The sequence below is a fragment of the Anabas testudineus genome, chromosome 16 (genome assembly GCF_900324465.2).
Source record: "Anabas testudineus chromosome 16, fAnaTes1.2, whole genome shotgun sequence".
Lineage (NCBI taxonomy): Eukaryota > Metazoa > Chordata > Actinopteri > Anabantiformes > Anabantidae > Anabas > Anabas testudineus.
The window spans coordinates 13,890,728-13,912,941 of record NC_046625.1 but is presented as its reverse complement, the minus strand read 5'-3'; the positions used below and the strand labels follow the sequence as shown (position 1 = coordinate 13,912,941).

General features: G+C 40.8%; 1 protein-coding gene across 1 annotated transcript; it reads right to left on the bottom strand.

The window, feature by feature from the left end:
• Window positions 1-932: 932 nt before the first annotated feature.
• znf1035 (zinc finger protein 1035) lies at window positions 933-20,387 on the bottom strand. Its single transcript, XM_026373215.1, has 4 exons — window positions 19,637-20,387; window positions 11,427-11,480; window positions 10,233-10,290; window positions 933-10,155 (listed from the first exon to the last, which is right to left on the bottom strand). The coding sequence occupies exon 4, from the start codon at window positions 10,112-10,114 to the stop codon at window positions 1,628-1,630; it is 8,487 nt and encodes a 2,828-aa protein (XP_026229000.1). The 5' UTR covers window positions 10,115-10,155; window positions 10,233-10,290; window positions 11,427-11,480; window positions 19,637-20,387; the 3' UTR covers window positions 933-1,627.
• Between the last annotated feature and the right edge of the window lie 1,827 nt (window positions 20,388-22,214).

Sequence of the window (22,214 nt, the reverse complement as noted above, 5' to 3'; positions counted from 1 at the left end):
CTGGTTGTACTTCCCTTTCTTTCTTTCTGTGTTGAGAACAACTGTACTGAGGCAAAAAAAAAATTCCCTCTGAGATTAATAAAGTTTTTTGAATCTTGAATGAATATTGTATCTATTTTCCAGAGCTCAGCCAATATGTTGGCTCCAACACTTGAGCAAAGAGCAGTGAATTAATATTCTGACACTGCCCCCTTATTTGTTGTTTAGATGTTGATGTTATGATCAATCCATGGAACTGTTTTGCAGATTATATTTAATTTCATATGTTTTTATGAAGTACACCCTAGCCATCTGAGTCTTACCAATAGTTTGCATCCTGCGGTGAATCCTCTGAGGTTGTTCAGTCCTCTTTGTAGAAAAGAAAACATGCAAGCCTGGAAAGCAGCCCTGACTTTCTGTGCAGCCATAAAAGGTTTTTCCACCCACCCACAATAATAATATTTAATAATAATTAGTAGTTTTTCTAATGTTGTGGTTTGTGCAGCTGATTTTTGGAAAGATTATTTAGTCAGAAGAAGATGCAGGAATGATTTAATTCTCTGACAATTAAACATCCAACACAAAAAAGTGTGAAAAAACCAAAGCAATCTGAATATTTTATAAGCCGCTTCACCCTGTTCTACGTTCTGCACCTTGTTGTTAGTGCTGGAACCACATATACTGGGGAAAAAGCAGGTTGTCCTCCACACTTTAAAGACCCAGGCAACTGCTTGATTTAAACAGGGTTGGCTTCCTACAGTACTAACCACACTGCACTTATGCTCTCACCATCTGACAACTCATTTTGTTGTCTACCAAGTCGCTCACTCTGATTTATTGTTCAATTTTGTGTAGTTTCTGTGCTCAGAGGTTTTACAGTTCGACCTGTAAGCAGTAAAACTGTCTTAGCTTTCTTTCTTTTGGCTCTCCCAAAAGTTCAAAGAAACACACAGTCCACTTTACAGTTGACTTTACTTCTTAAAAGAATGCATCAACTCAAATTTCTTCAATGTAACATCCTTGGGTTGTGGAAAGACTATTCCTACACCTTTTGAACATCTGTACAAAGTACTTATCAAATAAAGCAACCCATGATACAAACACAGGGAAATGACAAACTAAAACATACAAAATTATCTACAGTACACGAGTAATCATACCATAGAAAATATCCAAATAAAATGACCAGTTTGAACTATATTTTACATTTGGCCAACAGAAATGAACTACAAACTATTTCAAATTAAGTGTCATTAAACATCAAACGTGACCATATCTGATCAGAGTTCCCTAATGTCAGACATTTTATAAACATCCTTTCCCATCAAGTTTCATCTGTATTCATAACAGAATATTAAATAGCTTTACAAACACTGTCAAGAAACTATGTGGCTAATTTACTGTATACAAATCCCAGCATTAGAAAAAAAAAAAAAAAACTATATACAATGTCAATAAAAACTCAAGAGAAGATGCTCTGTCAGTGACAAGTGCCAAGAGCTTTGTATGTACCACGGGCCAAAAATACAAATTGGATGTAAATTACTACAGTGGAGGTACCCAGTCATATATAAGGCATATATAATGAAGGGGGTTTCAAAATACTGAAGCTACAGTCATTCAAAGAATTATTGAAATGTATTTAACATTAATGAGAGGAACCAGCATGAGTCTGTTGGTGCTCTTCCAGTAAATGGGGAAATGCAAAGGCTTTGTCACATTCGGTGCATTCATATACAACTTCACCAACGTGACTTTCTTGGTGCAACTTCAGAAGCTGCCATTGAGTGAATGACTTGTAGCACATATCGCAGCGGAACTGTCCAACGTCTTTTTCAGCGTGCAGTCTCATGTGCACAGACAGATCTTGTGCTGTATTGAATCTGGTGTGGCACTGGGTACACCTGAACCTTTTTTCAGGTGACTGACTGTCCCGAGCAGTCTCTTTAGTGCGATGCCTCCGCTCGTGCTCTTTAAGGTACCGCCGCAAGGCAAATGCTTTTCCACAAAGCTCACATTTGAATGGCTTCTCGTTTTGGTGCTGTTTGTTTTGGTGCTGTTTGTTTTGGTGCTCCAAGAGACTACTTTTAGAAGAGAACTGCATCGAGCAAAGAAGGCAGTTGTACAAGTCCTCTCCGGTAACATCCACCTCCTCCTCTTCTCCTGCTTGATAAGTTGAAAGAGAGGACTTAGCTATTAGATTTGTGTTGTTCTTCTTGAGCACTGCATGCTTCTGATGGGGACAATCGTGCTGGCGGAAAGCATCACTACCCAAAAAGCTCTGGCCACACTCTGTGCATTCAAATTCAGTGGATGATGTCAAATGACACCGTTCATGTTCATCAAGCTTGCCTTTATTGGGAAATGTCATTTTGCAAACTTTGCATTTAAATGTACCATCAAGATGAGTGGGAAAATGGCAACTCAGTTCAGTAGCACTGGAAAAACACAGATGACAGACTGGACATATGAAACTATTTGAAAGTTCTTGCTCTTTGTTTTCCATTTTTACTTCAATTTCTCCTGCTGTATCAACATGGGCCTTGAGATGGTTGAGGAAGTGCTGAGAGGAGGAAAAACTATTTTTGCATTTATTACATGGATATTCACTCCTTGACAAGTGATGGGTGGTCCTGTGCTTTTTCAGATGAGACGCATGTAGAAAATGTTTATCGCAGTCTGAACAGGAGTATAACCGTTCTTTGGCTGCCATGCAACCATGCTCCGAGAGCTCCTCTGGGTCTCTAAAACGGTCACCGCAAACACCACAGCGATATTTAAGTTCTTTGGTAAACACTGATGAAAGTGAAGGAGACTTTTCATGTTCTTCCGCTGAAACTGATAGTGAGCGTTGGTCTGATCTGGAGTGGCATTTGCGATGCTCAGCTCTACTACTCTTGGAGAGAAACACCCTATTGCATATATCACATGGGAAGTTCTCCTCGCGGTGGGTAAACATGTGTTCTGCTAACTGTGAGGGCCCTGTGAAACTGAGGTGACACTTGGAACAACGGTATGGGCGGCTCTTGCCATGAGTATGCTTATGTTTTCGCAGGGCAAAGAGAGACATAAAACCCCTGCCGCATGCCTGACACTGAAATTCAGACTGGTGCATTCGTTGATGCTGCTGCAGCTGGGATGCCTGGAAAAAACATTTACCACATTCTTCACATTCATGGGGTTTTTCACCCAGGTGACATCGCTGATGATCTTCAAGGCTTTCTGATGTTGGGAATGTCTTCCCACATACATGACATGGGAAGTACGGTGCAGAATCTGAATCACTGTCCTCACTGCCATTATTTTCATCCTCATCACTTTCTCCCATAGTACTGTGTAGACTGCTAGGTTGTTGTTCGGTGCTGCCCCTTTCCTGTACAGTATTCCCAAGATCCTTCTGCTCTTTCTGATGCCATTTTCTATAGTGTCTTGCCAGTGATTTTTTGACTGAATAGGCCTTGTTACAGAAACGACAGGAAAATACATCATCTGGATGGTCCTCAGTGTAATGATTGCACAAAGACGGCCTTGTCCAAAATCTTTGATTACACAGTTTGCAAGCAAAAGGTCTATTTGGGTCGTGGCAGGTTCTGTGGATTTCAAGATCAGACGAGGAGTAAACCATCTTGGAGCAGTCAGGGCAAGGGTATTTCTTTTCAATTCCATGAATCTTCATGTGATTTTCAAGATGGCCATGACTAGCACACACCCGTCCACACTTAGAACAAGTATTGCGCTTTTTCTCTTGTTCTTGTCTACCATGATCTTCAAGGTGACTAATGAGCAATAAGCCATCTGTGAAACTCTTATCACATTCTGAACACTGGTACTGCACAGCTTTCTTCTCCTTGCTTGAGCTGCTTTGCACCAGAGCTGCTTCCGAGTTTTGTGGGGACTTGTTCACTGAATCATCTTTACAGGAGAGGTTGGTCTGCAGAACGCCAGTGCCAGTTGTTTCAGAGTCATCCAGAGCAAAATCAAGCTCTGCTTTCAAAGGGACTTCCAACATTTTTGTTGCATTCCTCCTTGAATCATGACCAAACCTACATTTTCTGAGGTGATTTCGAAGAAGAGTTTTATTCCAGAAGCCTTTCTTGCATGTTTTACACTTAAAAGGATACCTCATTTGATGGCCACGCAGATGAGCAGCCAGTGCAGATTTTCTGGTAAAAGATATTTTGCACTCTGGGCAGAAGAATTGTTGGGTTATCCCGCCATCCAAAGCTGTGCTGAAGTTACACATTAAATTTGCACCTTCATCTCGGCCTTTGTCACAGCTCTCATCCAAAGGCTCTTCTTTGATGTTTGGTATATTTGAAAGGTGGTGCTGTAGGGGTGCAGTAGACACAGGTTGAACATTTGTTTCCAGTTTATGTGCATTTAAAAAATGCTCTTGGAGCTGTGAAAACAGCAAAAAACGAGAACTACAGTATGCACAAGAAAAGCCTTTTGGTGGGCTTTCAGAGGTCGACTGATGGCCTTGGCAAGCTGTTGACTTTGACATGCTTGGACTTGAAGTGCAATTTTTTTTGTGATTTTCAAGCTTGATATCAGAGAAAAATCCTCCACATTTTTCACAAAACGCTTGACTTTGTTGTTTTTTGGTGCACTTTGCGTGATGACGCTGCACATAGTCCTTTCTTATAAATCTCTGGCCACAATACTCACAGGCATATGGCTTCTCTCCCGTGTGCAGGCGAGTGTGTACGCCTAACTGCCAACTGTTTCCAAAAGCACGGGGGCAATAACTACATACATATTTGTATTTTTTGTTAAAACAAGGCGTAATCCTCTGTAGAATTCGACTTTTCAGCACATTGAGAGGTTTCGCCAGATTTTCAGTTGGCGGATTCGTTTCCTGTGGTGTAGAAGCATCTGCCTCATTCGAAATGCTTCTGCATCTGTTCAGCTTCTTATGTTTTTTCAGTGATCTTTCATGAGCAAATGATGACCCACAGCTTGCGCAGTTGAATAATTTTGCACTATGGAACACTGTGACATGTTGAGAAAGTTTTGACTGAGTGGGGAATCTTTTTAGACAGACCTCACATTCAAAGGTTTCTTCCTTTTTGGCAGGCTCAGTGCCATACTTACTTTGCCAGCCCCTTCCAACGTCATCTAAACTGATTTTGGGAATACAGACTTCCAGCCGTGTTTTTCTCCCTCTACAACGAGTTTGGTGTACTTTCAGATGATCATACCTTGAAAAGCAGCTGTCACACGCTTTACACCGATAAGGCTTTACTTCGTTGTGTGTCAAAATGTGATGCCTCAGATTTCGTGATTTCATGAAAGTCTTGGTGCAGAATTTGCACTTGTATTCAGCTTCACCTTCTGCCTGAGGTTTCTGCGTTGACTCTCTCAGAGTAGGCATGTTTGGCAGTTTTGTTGAAGCAGGACTTTTTACTTTCGATGGCCTCTCTTTGTAAACTCCGTCACAAAAAGCTTCATGCTGCAGACACATTGTCTGAGTTCCAAATCTTTGGCCACAGTGCATACATACATATGGTTGCACACCAGTGTGTGAAACAAGGTGTCTGAAGAATAATGATCTATACCTAAACCTCTGTGGACAGTGAGGGCATTTAAACTTAAGCATATTAGTTGTACTGGACTGTACAGGAATTGTATTGCCATTTTGGTTTATCTGTGAAGTGCCATTATGAGAGCCATTGATAAGGTCTGTCATCTCACCACAGTTCTTCTGATGTTGATTTAATTTTCTAAATCCAAAGTACTGCCCACATCTTGAACATAGGAGCAGGGAGTTCACTTTGTGGGCATGATGATGATTTTTCAGGCGATTTTTTTTGCAAAATGACCGTGGGCAATACAAACAGTTATACGGCCTCTTAGTCTTCGTGTCAGACTTCACCGTGACATGTCTAGGTTGAGCAGGCAAACACCTCTCATTGTGGAGTTTAAGGTACAAGTCCCGGTAAAACTGTTTTCCACAGTTTTCACAGGAGTAGGGTTTGTCTCCAGTATGTTTAATCATGTGGCGCAGCAAATAGCGACGGTTATTGAAATTATGTTTGCAAAATGGACACTGGTGGGACGAGGACCCAGATATATGTGTAAGACAATGTTTTCTAAGTACCTGGGCATCATCAAATACCTCTTTGCATAAAGAACATTGTAATTGCTTTAGTCCACTTTGCTCTTTCACAGATTCCAAGGACTGGTGTGGTTTCAGTGGGGTTCTCTCTTCAAGCTGAGGTGCCTTGTTTTCTCTATTTTTGTGGGCATCTAGATGCCGAAGGAGATATACAGGATACTGGAATTGCAGATGACAATCTGGGCATTGTAGCATTCCACGCTTAAGATGTGTGCTTCGGTGCTGGATCAGTTCTCCAACTGTTGGAAGAATCTTTCTGCAGACAGTGCACTGTATCCTCCTCTGGTGAACGATTTTATGACCAAATAGATGGGCACGTTTCTTGAATCCTTTTCCACAGTCAAGACAGCGATAGGGTCTTTCACCGCGGTGACTGTGCTCATGTTTCTTCAGTGACTGTGATGTGCTGAAACCCTTTTCACAAAAATTACATTTCAGCACAAGACCGTCATTTGAGTCTGCTGGTATTACATTATCCATGTTCCTTAGATTTTTTGCACTTGTTAAAATACCTGGTCTGGTAGAGAACACTGAATTTCTGTACCTGAACATTTTGCCAGTGAGTTTAAACAACTCATGCTTTTTCATATGTTTGTATTTTCCAGAAGGATGACAAAAAGCAGCTGGACAAAGATTGCATTTGTAACGTGGAAAAGTCTTGGGGTCTGCTCCAGTGACGGGTGCTTGTTTTTTCTGTTGACTTTCCTTGGGTTCTGTTTTTGGTTCAGTTTCCTTCTGTTCAACATTTATCCCTGGATTTGTCTTCTGTTTTGCAAGGCGACTAAGACATTCTTTGAGACATAATGCTTTAACATGTCGATATCGATTGGATGATAAAGTGAAAAGAGTGTTGCACAAAGGACACCGATATTTACCGTCAACCTTTCCCTTGCCACCGTATATTGAATCTCTGACACAGTCACGTAAATGTCTCGCCCTGTTGTAGGAGTACTTGAAAAGCCGTGGACAAAGGGGACATTTATATTTTGCTTTTATCTCACTGTCTTCATTTGGAGTTTCCTCACCACTAGGTTTTGTGGAAAATTGATCTGGCGAAACTGCCGAGTTCTTCTTCGTGTGTATGTTGTCCATATGCTTTTTGGTCTCCTCTGCATTTAAGAAGCTTTTGCCACACAAACTACACTGATTAGTCTTGGAGATGTCAACAAGCCTTACATAACATTCAGGCAGATTTGCACATGGTCCACTCTGTGTCAACTCCTTTTGTGGTGGTGATTTAATTTTGCTGGTAACAGCATCAGAAGTTGTAGCTGGAAGTTTTGCCTGCTTACATCTACCAGGTATACGCAGATGTCTCTGCAGGGTACATGACTGTGCAAAATATAGCCCACATTTACTACACTTAAAGGGGGTTTTACCTGTGTGAGTCCGCATATGCCTGATATACAGAACTACTTTTGAAAATATAAGTCCACACCTATTGCACTTGTGGTGGCCCTGGTGCCTTGTTTTCTTTAGGCTAGAATCAGTAGACAGCTGAGGGTTTTCTTCGTTTTTGCCACATAAGTGTTTTTCAGTTTGTTCATTCCTCATCAGATAGAGATTACAAGTTTTGCAAAACTGAAAATTGTGGACTGAATGGGAACAATGGTGGTGTTCAATTAGATTATCAACACTATGTGTTGTGTGTTTGCAATCTGCACAATAATATGAGCCACTCGTTCCATTTACAGACTCTAAGGCTTTCAATATTACAACAGGCTGGAGTCGTTTTCTCATTTGTGTAGAATCTTTTAGTAGGGGTGCTTTCCCTGATTTTTCCAAGCTGTTCATTTCACGTCTGGCTTCAGAGGTTTTCTTATATTGGCTTGCGTCAAGATTAGTTTCATCTGTGTCACATAAAGAGTCTTCTCTTGACAGAGGTTCTCCATACAACATGCCAAGCACTGACTGTTCCTCTTTAGATGAGTCCAGTTCTTCAAATGACTCTCTTGCATTTTCCCCATCGTCTACATCAAGGTTTCTATTCTCTGTAGAAACAGTTGTAGGTTCTCTGTCAGGTGGATTTGTAATTTCCTTTTCTAGCCAGGCACTGATGTTTGTGTTTGAATTACTGGGCTGTAAGGAAGATTCTGCATTACTAGAAACACTGTGTTTGCTACTGTCACTAGCCACAACAAGGTCACTGCATCCATTTGGGCTCTCTGTTGGATCTGTCCATTCATTTTTTAGACAAGGAGTTCTGTCTGTGTTTGACCTTTCTGTCTGTAAGTCAGATTCTGGATGAGCAGGAACCCTCTGCTTGTTCTCGTCATTAGTATTTGTAGAAAGACTGTCACTTGTGATGGTAGAGCGACTAGTATCAGGACCTAGAGACAAATTGGATGTCTTCTCTTCTGTGTTTGTCAGATCTTTTTCTAGACAGGTAGTTTTATTGGTGCTTGAGTTATCTGTCTGTAAGCCAAATTCTGGATGATCAGAAACATTTTGTTTGTTCATGTCACTAGTATCAGTAAAAAGACCATCACCAGGGACACGACTATCACTACACTCTGGAGATGAAGTCATTTTCCTCTCTCCTGTACTTGTTCTGTCATTTTCTAGACAGGGACCTATGTCTATGTTTGAACTGTCAGGCTGTAAAACTAATTCTGAGTGACCACAAAGCTTGGTCAACTCATTCTCCTCACTTTTATCAAGAGAAAAACCATCACTAGTGACACCAGGACAATTGCAATCTGGGTCTGTAGAAGAGGATGGGCTTTTTCTCTTTAACATTTCCTTTTGTAGACAGGGATTTTTGTCTGTGTTTAGAGAACTAGAGTTTGTCTTTTCTCCTGTGCTTGTCCAGTCCTTTTCGTTGGAGCTATTTGGCTCTATGCAGGACTCTGTTTCAACACTTTCCTTGTTCTCATCACTGGCATCACTCAAATGATGCTCACACATTACAGTGGAGCTACTACAAATATTATCCTGAGGTACACTTTTGTAAAACTGCAAATTGGAATCAAGATTGTGGCTATTTTTTGAGGTACCCGTCGATATAGACAGTTCATGATTAGCATCTTTAAAGCCTGACACTTTAATATCCAGTGGATCTGAAGATTGACATGTGCCATATGGGTAGTCCTCCAATCGATCTTCAGTCAAGTTCTCATGGCCACTTATCGTCATCACTGGATGTTTACCTTGTGTGATACCTCTCTCCACATTCTCTTTTTGCTTCTGATCTTCACAACCATCACTATTATTTCTGTCCTTGTCAGTCTCACTGCCTGTGGTTGTCACCACATTAGGAGTAACAGAGGACTGATCATGCCCAGTATGAGATCTGACATTTTGTTCTGGATTTTCCATCTCATCTTGTGAACATTTTACTATGTTTTCTCCTACTTTCACATTTGATGCACTTGACACACTTACATTAGTCTGTGCTACATTAGGGGGCTGACTCTCACTTGGAAATGTCATAGTTCCAGTATCACTGAAAAGCCATTCTGACAAGCTGTGTTTTGTAGAAACATCAGTTTTAAGTTTTTGAACAGAATTATTAGCCATGAATTTACAAGAGGGCCTTGTTTCACCGACATCTGCATCCGAGCTGCTACTGACATCCGAGTAGTTCTCAAGAAATGATGTAGTTAGCATTGCACAGTCTTGTTTAATTCCTTGTAAATCTGTTGCAAAGGATGAAGGAAAAGATCCCGAAGGTGGTAATCCATCTGAGGTAAAGTCAGACATATCAGTGTTGCCGCATTGTGGCAAGTAATCCTTTTCCATTTGTTCTCCATCAGCTTGCCAAGGTGTCTCTGTGTAGTATCTCTGATAAACACAGTCTGAACTGGAATTTCCAATACTGGGATTTGAGTAACAGTTTGTGTTGAAATTTGAGGTTGTTGTTTGAGGTTCATGCGGAGCCACTGTATTGGTGAAGTCATGATGTCCAATGAAGTTCTCTATATGCTGGGAAAAACTTCCTTCTGATTGTGATGTCCTTCTCAAAGTTCTAGGGTCAGATGATAGGTTTTCGTAGTATGAATCCCACCCATGAGCCATTCTTCGGAAGCACTCAAGGTCAGGGCTTATTTTACCCAACCCTGAAAACACAGATGAGCATAAAATTATAAGAATCATACAGAAAAATGGACATAATAATTGTAAAGAAAAATCTCACCTTTTCTTGGCCATATAAGGGCTTTCCACAGTGATGTGAGTTATATCTGAATAAAAACCTGTGAAAAAATACATGAATTATTTTTTTACAGTGTGCATTTTACTAACTGAAACAAACAAAAAAAAAAAAGCCAGCTAGAGTTTGCCAAATTGCCACCTAACCCAAGTAAAGCGGTTTGTCCCTTGGAATCCCAGCTGTGTGGTTGGGTGCAACAACTTCTGGCAATGTAGTAGTGTAGTAATAATAATAGTAGTAAGGATTAGATGTATGTAATTTGGAGGGCTTGTGGGTGCCCTGTAGCTGAGGTGTAAGGCTTTGGGGAAACGTCAAGGAAAACTCTTAGAGCCTTCCATTTTAAGAATGACATAAGATCTGAAAGAATACACCTCATTCACTGTGAGTTCAGTCCACTGATGCAGCATGGGTGCCAATGTAGAGCACTCAGGCAAATAAAATCTCAGATCACTGAGCATAAGAAGGTTGATCTGGGTTCAGTGCATTGCATTGCACCACACGAGTCATTGGGCAGTCACAGGCAAACAAGCATTCCTACTGGGTGGCTTTATAAAGGGGACAGTTCTACAGTTTGGGGGGTTTACCTAGTGATCACTGCAACGAACAATGTAATAGCCATTTTATAGAGAGGCAAATTACTGTCTCTGAGCCTGTTATGCTGTATGCTTCAGCTCAGGTTTGGGTTGGTTGGCTTTCTACTGGAAAAGACAAAAGAGCTGACCCAGAAAATTAAAAAAGGCATTTGGATTGTTAGTACAATCGGAGGACTTGGATAGGGCCAAATACCACCACCATGACCCTGACTTGGCCTTATGCAGAGGAACAGAGTAGGAGGACTCAGGGAAGCTGTACCATCTCCATCTTGCAGTGGCAGGTTAGACTTCCACAATGTTCTGACACTGGCAAGGCACTTTAGCAGTGTGAGTTTGCCAAATCAAGTATGAATCTTTTAGGGGTCAACAAAAACCAAGGAAAAAAAAGGGGAAACTTCACTAAACTTTTTCTTTTTACTTCTGTTAAACAATAAACATAGTAATAACAATCATACAACTAAGGTGTTTTTTTAAATGGAGAACTAAAGATATTTGCATAAAGTTGTTTCCTTTCTAGAAATCATTTATAAAAGAAAATAATGAGAGAACACTGATATACACAACAAGTATTTAAGGTATTTTGTACCTGGTTTTAGAATATCTGATGACATTAAAATCTTGAGACATCAATCTTGACTACCTGTAAAAGGGAAAGAAATGCAATTATTATTATCATTATCCCTTCTGTATTTTGCAGGATAATACAATCATATCACTGGCCAATTATCATGACAAGACAGAAATCAAAGTGTGTGCTCATCAAGTACCAACTGAATGTGTCTAGCTAAGTGGATCTTGACAATCTACAGTGGGAAGAAAAAAATTTGTGAACCTTTTGAAATTTCATGGTTTTCTGCATTAATTTGTCATAAAATGTGCTCTGATCTTCATCTAACTCATAACAATAGAAAAACACAGTCTGCTTAAAATAATAGTATACAAACATATGTTTTCATGTTTTTATTGAACATAACATGTAAACATTCACAGTGCAGGGTGGAAAAAGTATGTGAATCCCTAGCCTAATGACTTCTCCAAGAGCTAATTGGAGCCAACCTTGAGTCCAATCAGTGTGATGATATTGGATGTGTTGCTGAAAGCTGTCCTGCCCTTTAAAAACACACACCAGGTTTGGGTTTACTGGTTTCAAGAAGCACTGCCAGTTGTGAACCATGCCTCGCAGAAAAGAGCTCTCAGAAGACCTACGATCAAGCTGCATGAAGCTGGAAAGGGTTACAAAAATATCTCCAAATACCTTGATGTTTATATGTCCACGGTAAGACAGACTGTCTACAAATGGAGAAAGTTCAGCACTGTTGCGTGGTCATCCTGTAAAGATGACTGCAAGAGCACAGCGCAGAAGGCTGAATGAGGTAAAGAAGAATCCTAGAATGTCCGCTAAAGACTTACAGAAATCTCTGGCACATGCTGACATTTTTGTTGACACATCTACAATAAGGAAAACATCAAACAAGAATGGAGTACACGGGAGGACACCACAGAGGAAGCCATTGCTGTCCAAAAAAAATATTGCAGCACGTTTGAAGTTTGCAAAAGAGCACCTGGATGTTCCACAGCACTACTGGCAAAATATTCTGTGGGTTGGGGCTGCTTTGCTGCCTCAGGGCCTGGACGGATTGTTGTCATTGATGGAAAAATGAATTCCAGAGTTTATCAAGACATTTTGCAGGAAAACGTAAAACCATCTGTCCGCCAACTGAAGCTCCACAGAGGATGGGTGATGCAACAGGACAATGACCCAAAGCATACAAGTAATTCAACAAAAGAATGGCTTCAACAGAACAAAATACGGCTTCTGGAGTGGCCCAGTCATAGTCCTGACCTCAACCCGATTGAAATGCTGTGGCCTGACCTTAAGAGAGCCATTCACACCAGACATCCCAAGAATATTGCTACACTGAAACAGTTTTGTGAAGAGGAGTGGTCCAAAATTACTCCAGATCGTTGTGCAGGTCTGATCTGCAACTGCAGGAAACGTTTGGTTGAGGTTATTGCTGCCAAAGAAGGGGCAACCAGTTGTTAAGTTGTTTTTCCACCCTGCACTGTGAATGTTTACATGTTATGTTCAATAAAAACATGAAAACATATAATGTTTGTGTACTATTATTTTAAGCAGACTGTGCTTTTCTATTGTTATGAGTTAGATGACGATCAGAGCACAAGGTAAAGCAAAAGGTTCACAAAGTTTTTCTTGCCACTGTACAACTATCTAACCTGAGAATAAACATGGGTGGTAAGATACCATCAGTCCATTTCAGTGGCAACAATGGCTTTAATAAACAAACAGCAAAAACTGATAAAACTCTTCTGGCAACAGATAATTATCAATTTGTAGAAAGTCAAACCTTAAAACAGTAGTCTCCAAACATGGCCTTAGGCCCCATGTCCTGCTTGTTTTCAAGCTATACCCGACCTATCCACTGCTAATTTCCTGAATAAGGTGCGTCTTCCAGCTTCCGATTGACTGAACACAACTGATCCAGGTAATCAGTTAGCAGGACGAGGATAGTTGGAAAACAAGCAGGGCAGAGGGGACCTAAGGATTGAGTTTAGGAACCCCTGCCTTAAGATATGATTTGCCAGAATGAATCTCTCATACGAAAAAACACTCAAGCAGTTCCACCAGGGTAGGATTTGATCCGTGTAGGAAAATTTTGCAACTGCAGGAGAATTCCAGTCTTCAAACCTTACTCATATCTATAAGATATGATATATATGATATCTATAAGAACAATAGCAACAAATTGGCTACAAAGGTCTAGAGTTGGGCCAGCTCCTATATCCGAGTATCCATGTGTTATCTGGTCTTTTTGCTGTGCTTTTCTGTGTGGTGGAGAAGTACAACTGCTACTGCTTTATTAACCTAACTGCAGTTACCACTGGCAACACAGCATTAGGTAGCAGACCCAAAGTTCTCAGGTACATGCAGTGTACCTGCTAGAACTATGAGTATTTCAAATCTCCAAGTCAAGATTCAGCAAACATAATCTGTCTGTATTCATTCTAGCATAGTCTTTACATTTTTCCATGTATCATCAGTTCTGTGGGTAATCCTGTACACCTTCTCCTAAAAAAATCCCAAAGGCTGCATAAACCTTTGGTAGTAGCTTTTTTTTTTTTTTTAAAGACAAGGATGTATAGTTAACATTGCCCCACTAATCTCAGGCAGCAGGGACTCAAATTAGTCTAAGATTTGTTGATGTTGTTGTTGCTTTTGTCGGCAGACAGATCTACAACCTACATTGCTGATACCAAAGATTTTCCACACAGTGCTTCTCTTGAATTGGTGTCTTGCACTAGTCTCAATCAGAATTGCTGTGCTTGCTACAGTCATTCACTTTTATTGACTTTACAGAGCTTAATAAGATTGTGAACTACTCAGATCCACCATTAGAATAACGCAAACACCCATAGTGCTTACCATAGCTATGACATCAAAGAAGCTACTGCAATCATAAAAAGTGGAGCTAGGAGTGATGAGAGCATCGACTGTAAGTTGGTAATAATTGGTTTCTTTACCCCTAAACCGACAGTCTTCTCTGTTTTGGGCAGTTGTAAAAAAGAGAAACGAGCATGTGTATGTTAAACTAGAATGGCTCCCTCTTAATAAAGAAGGTGATCTAAAGGTCTAAGGATAGTCTTTCTATGGATGTGCGCATGTAATTTGTATCCACATTGACTGCAACCCTAGTGCACTGACTCCACATGTGCCAAAAAAGGAAACCAGTTGCTGGTTTCATATATTAAAGGTATCTAATGCAGTCTAAAAACTAGATTACTATGAAGAAGTTACAAATGCAGTTGTATTTTCTTTGCTTGCTGAATCATGCACGTCTGTCGTATGGGTACAGATCAGTTGGAGGAAAACAGCTACTATGAACTGGCCTTTAGGTATCATCACCAACAATGTAGACTTTTCATCACTCCAAAGACAGTTTTACAGTCACTCACACATCTGACTTGTGACACATGTGAATGCTGGGTGAAACAACTTCCGAGTGATGACCATCCAAGAGTCAACGACTTAATTCCCTGTCACTCTAAGACAGTTAGTTAGAATTGATTAGGCTTTTTGAATGAGAGGTGAAACATCTTCAATAACGTGGATAACTTGAAAATCCCGTCCTCCCTCCCACTGCATTCCTTCACGTTTACTGCATTCTGCCAGCACATGACAACTTGTGGTTGTGGTCCCCTCCCCTCCCCTCACCTCACCTCACCTCACCTCACCTCAAAAGAGCTCAGGCTAAATATTTCAGCTCAGTGGTTCAACAATGGTGGATGATTTACCCACATTTGCATGCTCAGCAGCCTCACTCCCAATTTTCCAAGATCTGCTGAAAACAGAACTCTTCTGCAACATCCTATGCACTTAAATCTACAGAAAAAAAGAACCTTGCACCTGGAGCACTGCACTGCAAAGGTTTTCTCCTTGACTTAGATATTTTGATGACTAAATGTAAAATGGTTAAGCTACTGCAACCGTTTAGGTGCTACACACTGACCTCTGAACAGCAATAGCTGTTAAAAGGTTGTGTATCACAAAGGCACCAGATCCAGATCCCATGCCAGTTTTGTCTTTAAATATCTGTCCTGTCCTCCATAAGAGTTCAGTCATGATAAAATTTTAGCTCTTATCACAATCACACCACTACATTACTACAGAATGGATCAGTGGTCAAAAAGCCTTTAACTTTGGACATGTGCGATTAAACCTGATTCAAATAACGGGTCACCTGCTGGAACATTTTCAGTTTAGCTACAGATAGACCTGTCACAACAATGACATCAACTTATTGTATAATATATGGACATGACTCCAATCATTTTTGGAAGTTTGCAGAAGAGAACGCCGACACTCCACAGCGGTATTAGGCAAAATGTTTTGTGGACTGATGGCACTAAGATTGAACTATTTGGAAAGAACCCACAACACTAAATCTGGCATAAAAAGGACACACCATGACATCATCCCAATCATAAAGTATGGTGGGGAAACGTCATGATTTGGGCCTGCTTTGCTTCATCAGGGCCTGGCCAGCTTGCAGTAAATAAAAGGAGGATGAAATCCCAAGTGTATCGAAAAATTCTTCAAGATAATGAGAATGTCTGTACATCACTTGAAACTATACTAAGTTGGGTGATACAACAGGACAATGACCCAAAACACCAGAGCAAATTCACAACAGAGTGGCTTTAGAAAAACCATATCAAGACCTCAACCCAATAAAGATGCTATGGAAAAACTTGAAGAGAGCCATATAAATGAGACTTCCAAAAGAATACAACAGAGTTAAAGCAGTTCTGCCTGGAAGAATAGTCTAAGATTCCTCCTGAACGATGTGAATGTATCCGCAGCTACAGGAAGCTCCTGTTTGAGGTTATTGCTGCAAGAAAAGAACAAAAGAATCCTGTTTGTGGACTTACAAATTAAATCAGTGGTCAACACCATGTAATTCTCACTGTTCCTGGCACCACCTGTCAGTAGATCAAAAACTTCCTAACTTACAGGAAACATTATAACATTATAAAAACATCCAGCATGCAGACGTGTCCCTTAGAGATGTGGGACTTGAGTTTTCTGTGACTTGCTCCTACATTAATTTCAATCACAACTTGTGCTTACATTCTTTCACTCAGTGGTGGATGAGGCTGAATAGCAAAAATTAAACGTGCTGTCTCATCAGGATAATAGCAAAAGGTCAGCGAGTAACCATGAAAGTAACCATGTGGAGACAACTGCTCATAGGCAGTTGTCTCCACTTCACTAATATTCTTTGGTCTGTGTGCAGTTGCCGTCTTCAACTTCCACCACAGATTTTGACTGTGCCAGCTGCTCTAGAACCTTCCACGACTACTTCTGCAACCAAGCCATAGTGAAATTCGAGGCATTCTTGTGAGCACTTTCCTTTTAGAGGCTCCAATGACATCAAAGCTTCAGCTTCCTAACTTACAGCATGACAGTTTCTCCTTTCATGTTGGTCACAGTCTGATTTGGTTCAGCAACTAAACAACATGGCATACAGGACACAGTCAGGGCTGTGGAAAAGATCACTTATCAATCTGCCAACTATTCAGGACCTGTACAACTCCAGACTCAGGAAACAAGCAGAGAAAAATCAATGCATACCTCTGGGCACAACTTGTTCCAACTCCTTCCCTCTGGTTGGCACAACAGAAAACCCATGCAAAAGAAAAAGTTTTTTCCAACAAGCTATTCCTGAGATAAACAATTCCTCTCTATCCTTAACAATCTCTATGCAATAACCCTATGACACTGCGCACCCACTGTGCACAGATCTAGACAACATGAGACCTACATTGCGTCCAATAGAGCAGCTCTGCCATAAATTCTACTTTTACATGGTTTTGATTTTTCAGTTTTTGTGAAACTATCAGAAAGGTGACAGTTATTGAGGTAAAAGTGTATGATGAAGCAATACTGAAGTGCATACTATGGAGAGGTGCTTCTAATGTTTTGGTCCCTTTGATTCCCCAATTGGCACCAATATTCATCGAAAATTATGAGAGTAATCAAGAGGGTATCTTCCAAACTTAGTCTGTAAGTAACTGTTTATTACAAAATACCTTCTTGTTACCCCAGAACCTAGTTTCTTCCTGGCCTTTTCTATGAATTTGCATCAGAAAGTAAATATTACAGCAAGTATCAACAGAAGGACAATTACAGTGACCATGTGTCTCTGCCATTTTGGCAATTTTCCTTACTTCTTAAATATGAAGCCTTGAAATGTGCGTTATATGTCGCACAGCAGCTTCTAAAAATTGTTAAAATCATTGTGCCAGCTCAATGTTGTGATGGCCCAACATCACGATGCATACTGCCCTATTTCTGTCCATACACATACATCCTTGTTGAACTTTCTTCAAAATGCCTTTAAAACAGACCACAAAATGGGTGGTTGAACATTTCACTGTGTCACCAACTGCACATGGGACAACACAATTGACAAAGCAAGCTGAGTACTGTTTGCCATGGTGGAGTTCCCCGCTTCCAGTTAAAAATGGCAGGAGCACCATACAATTTACACACACAATGAATCCCTGACATTTAACATACACACCTGCAATAGTAACATTTGTGGACAAAGAGAAGCAAGCAGATATATCATGTAAGCCAGTAGAACATAGACAAGATGTGCTAATTATTTAAAAAATCTGCAACATTTCATGTGACCAAGTCTATGTATTTTCTGGGTAGACAGAGGAGCACTATGCCCTTTTTATGCCTTTGCTGATTGCTGTTCAACTGTGGCATGTTATTGTCCCTCTGTGTCAGATTTGATCTTGACTACTAGAATCGAAGCAGGCCATTTGGCACAAAGCAGGTCATTGCCTTTAAAAAAAAACTACAATACCCAAATGGGAATCGGACAAAACTGGGAACACCAACTCCTGTCTTGGGCAGTTTTCATACTGGTCACTGTTACCACTTGAAACAGCAGTAATACGCAGTGTAATCACTTTGAGAGTACAGTTACACACCTACAGTGACATGTACACCAGTTCGTGCTGCACTGATGAAACTTCTATGAAAGACAAAGCCTTTAAACTGATGGTGTACCCATGTAATAGTAGTGCAAGTGTCTTGTTTCTCCAAAGATGCCAAAGATGCCAAATACAGACTTCTTAGAGAAGATAATAAAACATAAAACACAACTGATGTTACTTAGCATAAGAAACAACAAAGCCTATGGTTATAAACTCTCACATTCATTTTAACTGTTAAATTTCCATTTATTTGGTTAGACTAAACAATTTTACAGTCAATAATATAAGCAAACACGTTTTTTCCCCTTCTTTGCCATTCTGTGCATATTAAAAGATGCTTTTCCATTTTTTGATATCAGACATGTCTAATAAAAAGTTAAAAACAAAGAAAAATACAACATGTTTATTTTGTACTTGAACCATTTTTTTAAACTCAAATATTGTAGCTTATTTGTCAAACATCCAAAAGCCAATTCCACAAAGCAGCAAAAAGCCTGAGATTTGAACATGTGTCATAATGCAGTAAGACTTCACAAGTGCTGTGTTGGACTTTGGCATTTTCTTGCAGCGTGTGGTCTTTATCTTCCTGCTAGACCTCTGTCACAGATCTGATTTTCCTATGCAACAGCATCCTTAGAATTATGACGACTTGGTCATGGGATATGGAGTGATTTAACAGATCAAGTCAATTTAAACATTATGGAAATGTAATTTAAAATCATTTTGGGATGGATTAGAGGGAAAATCCTCTTATTATTTCACTTACTAGATATAACAACTTCACACATCCACAGCTTCCATAAGTCAGGGTCTAATGAAATGCTTATTCACAGGTGTAATTAACAATATTACCAACACATTCTTTAACAAACGTATGTGTTGTCCTGACTAATAACTTAGACAGAGATGATCATTTTAAATCCATTCATGAAAACACTTTTTGACAGTAAATGACCATGTTTATCATGCAACCCCATCTAGGCTGTGTTGCTCCACTGATCCACTTGACTGTGTTATTGTTAGATGCTGTAGATAGCTTGGATAACCCGGACAGAGGACAGCAAACCCAAACAAAACGGCAGAGTTCAATCAGCTGAGCAGAAACATTAAAATATACAGCTGCTGTGCCGCCACGTGTTAGATAATATCACACAGACATCGGTCAATGTTGTGGTTGGAGCTAACCGGCTACGCTAATGTCTAACACTATGCTAGCTAGCAGTGACAACCTCCAGCTAATGGCTTCTGTGCAGCTGGACTCCTTACCAGATCAGTGGGTCGTGTTGCTTAAGCGTGATTCGCCCCCAGATTTCCTCTGTGGTTTATCAGATACATGGTGCATTTTGTAATAATCACTCAAGCGACTTAGTTCAAAGACGCTGCATCCAGTCCTTCGCCAGGACACACAGAGAAAGCGACTGTCCTTCTTGCCGATGGCTTCCGTCTTTCCTGAGAAATACCACCAGGACACCTTTTCCCCATGTATGGACTATGAATAGAAATCCTTGTTAGTCCAGAAAGACGCAGTCTCCACCGTGTAAACGTGGTCTATACTACCCGTTCAGCTCCGGGCAGAGGCGCTAGATTCCGATCCGCCTCCATTATCTTTATTTGCGCATTTTCCAGACAATGTGTCCGCAACTATGCGTACGTTACACAACGGTGCGTTTATAACCAATAACAAGGTGCGGAGACCCGGGGAGAGCCCGCCCCTCCATGCTCTATGGCTGCACCGGCGGAGCCTGACGGGGCGGCAGCACGACTCCTTCCGGGCGTCCGCGCCGCGGTTGCCTCCTTGCTGTTGCAGCTGCTCCTGCACTCCCTGCGCGCCGTGGCACAGAGTCGGTGCTGCCACTGCTGACAGTCACTGCGCTCAACGGTGAAGTCCTGCGTGACGCTTCAGTGCTCCTGTGGGCAGTTTCAGTATCATGCTGCTGCTGCCCGAGCAGTGCACCATCTGGGGCACTCGACCAGGCGTGCTTTACTTGTCTGCAGGATTTGAGGTGCCTGGCTTTTAAAGGGTTAACACGTTGCATACAACCATTTTGTGTGCAAGTCTTGCTACAAAATGGCGCCTCCTCCTTGTCTACTGCAAAAGCTCTTTGGCTGAGGGGCACATAAGAACCAGATCCCATAGAAAAGAACATTGTTGTACATATGAAATTAATGTATGTGTTGTTTTTATATAGTGTAAACATGATCTTCTGAATGTTCTGTGAGCACTTCTCCAGCTGGTGCTTTGATGCAACCATTGGGTTTTACTTTGCTTTAACCTGAGATCTTGGAGTAATTGATCCCAAGTCACCAAAGTTATTGAAGTGTGTACTATATATTTTGCAAATGGATATGGGGCAGCTTTCTGATCAAGTCAGACCATAGAAACTTCTCACATTTTCAGCCTGCAATCCAAAGGGAAAAAAGATTCACTGATAAAACAAAAAAAAAGTGTGAGGTTTTTTGAAATAGTTTCTACTCCCAACATAACTCTGGATCCTCTGACGCACACACGGATTGATCGATACATGTTATGGCTATATAACTCTGATGTTGGGTATTATTTTCCTACACTACTACAATGCAAAAGCAAAGGACTCTTGTCTTCAGGCTGAACTCTGAACTTGTCTGTAACAATTTCCTCGCACAACAGCCTTTGCCTGCTGTCACTATGCTGGGCTTATGTTCTTAGACTTGCTGTTAATTGCAGAGTTGGGATGAAAAAGGAAACAGTTCCCCTACATTTCAGAACTTCAAATGGCCCCTCCCCCTGCTGTGCAGTGCTACTCCTGAGGTACTCCATCTATCCATTATACCTGCTTATCTTGCAGAAGGTTAGGGGGCTGCTTGAAGTGATCCCAGCTGACAATGGACAAGAAGTGCGGCATACTCTCAAAATTAAGCACAAAGTCAATTAATTAACTCCAATCTGTGGCTGCACTGGGCACTTCCCAGATATCACAGGTAATTGAACTTCAAAGAAGTTGCATCTGCAAAGTCAAATGATTAAGACTATCAGTATGCTCGACACAAACCTTTTACGATGCTCTCACATACATACTGACCCACTTAAGTTGTGCACATAAAAAAACAAAAACAAGAAAAAAAACAAGTTTTACCTTTTACACACAGCAAGAGGTACACTGTTACAGAAGTCAGTGAACAGCTGTTGATAAGTTGTTTGCTTCCGTAAGATTTGTAGTGTAGTTAGGTAAAGAGCAAGCCCCTGGGAACAGGACTTGCGCTACAATTTTGACATAGTGGCCACATTTGGTATTGCTGTCTCACATGACATGCTGGAATGTCACGTCATACGCCAAACTGACTCTTGATATTGGCTTCATTTGGTCCGGTCAAATTTGGAAATTCTAGAAAAGTAATATTAGTCAATTACTTTATGTCACTCAAGGGCAAAAGGGCCTAACACAATCACCTTCAATGGTTGGGGAGTCGATGGGAATGCTCTTAACGGGCTCAGGAAGGGAAAAACAGTGTGCAAGCTTTAAGGCCCTGGAGACTTTGGCAGCATTGTGCTGCGAGCGAGCACCTTTCATTGGAATAAATTGGGCATGACACTAAAATGTGCTACAAAGACTTTCTTATACATCATTGGGTATGAGTGGACAATAGACATCATCATATTCATGTCAACTGTAAGTAGATTACACGATTTGGAACCAAATTAAGTACCATTGTCCACGTCCAACTTGATTATTCAGCTATACTTTCCTAATCAATGAATACGCAACCCTACGAAACAATCAGAGTGCTCTTTGAATTAGACTCCCTTAGATGGTCACTCAAGACAAGCTCCAAATGTATCATCCTAGGACATTTCACTTTTTCACAA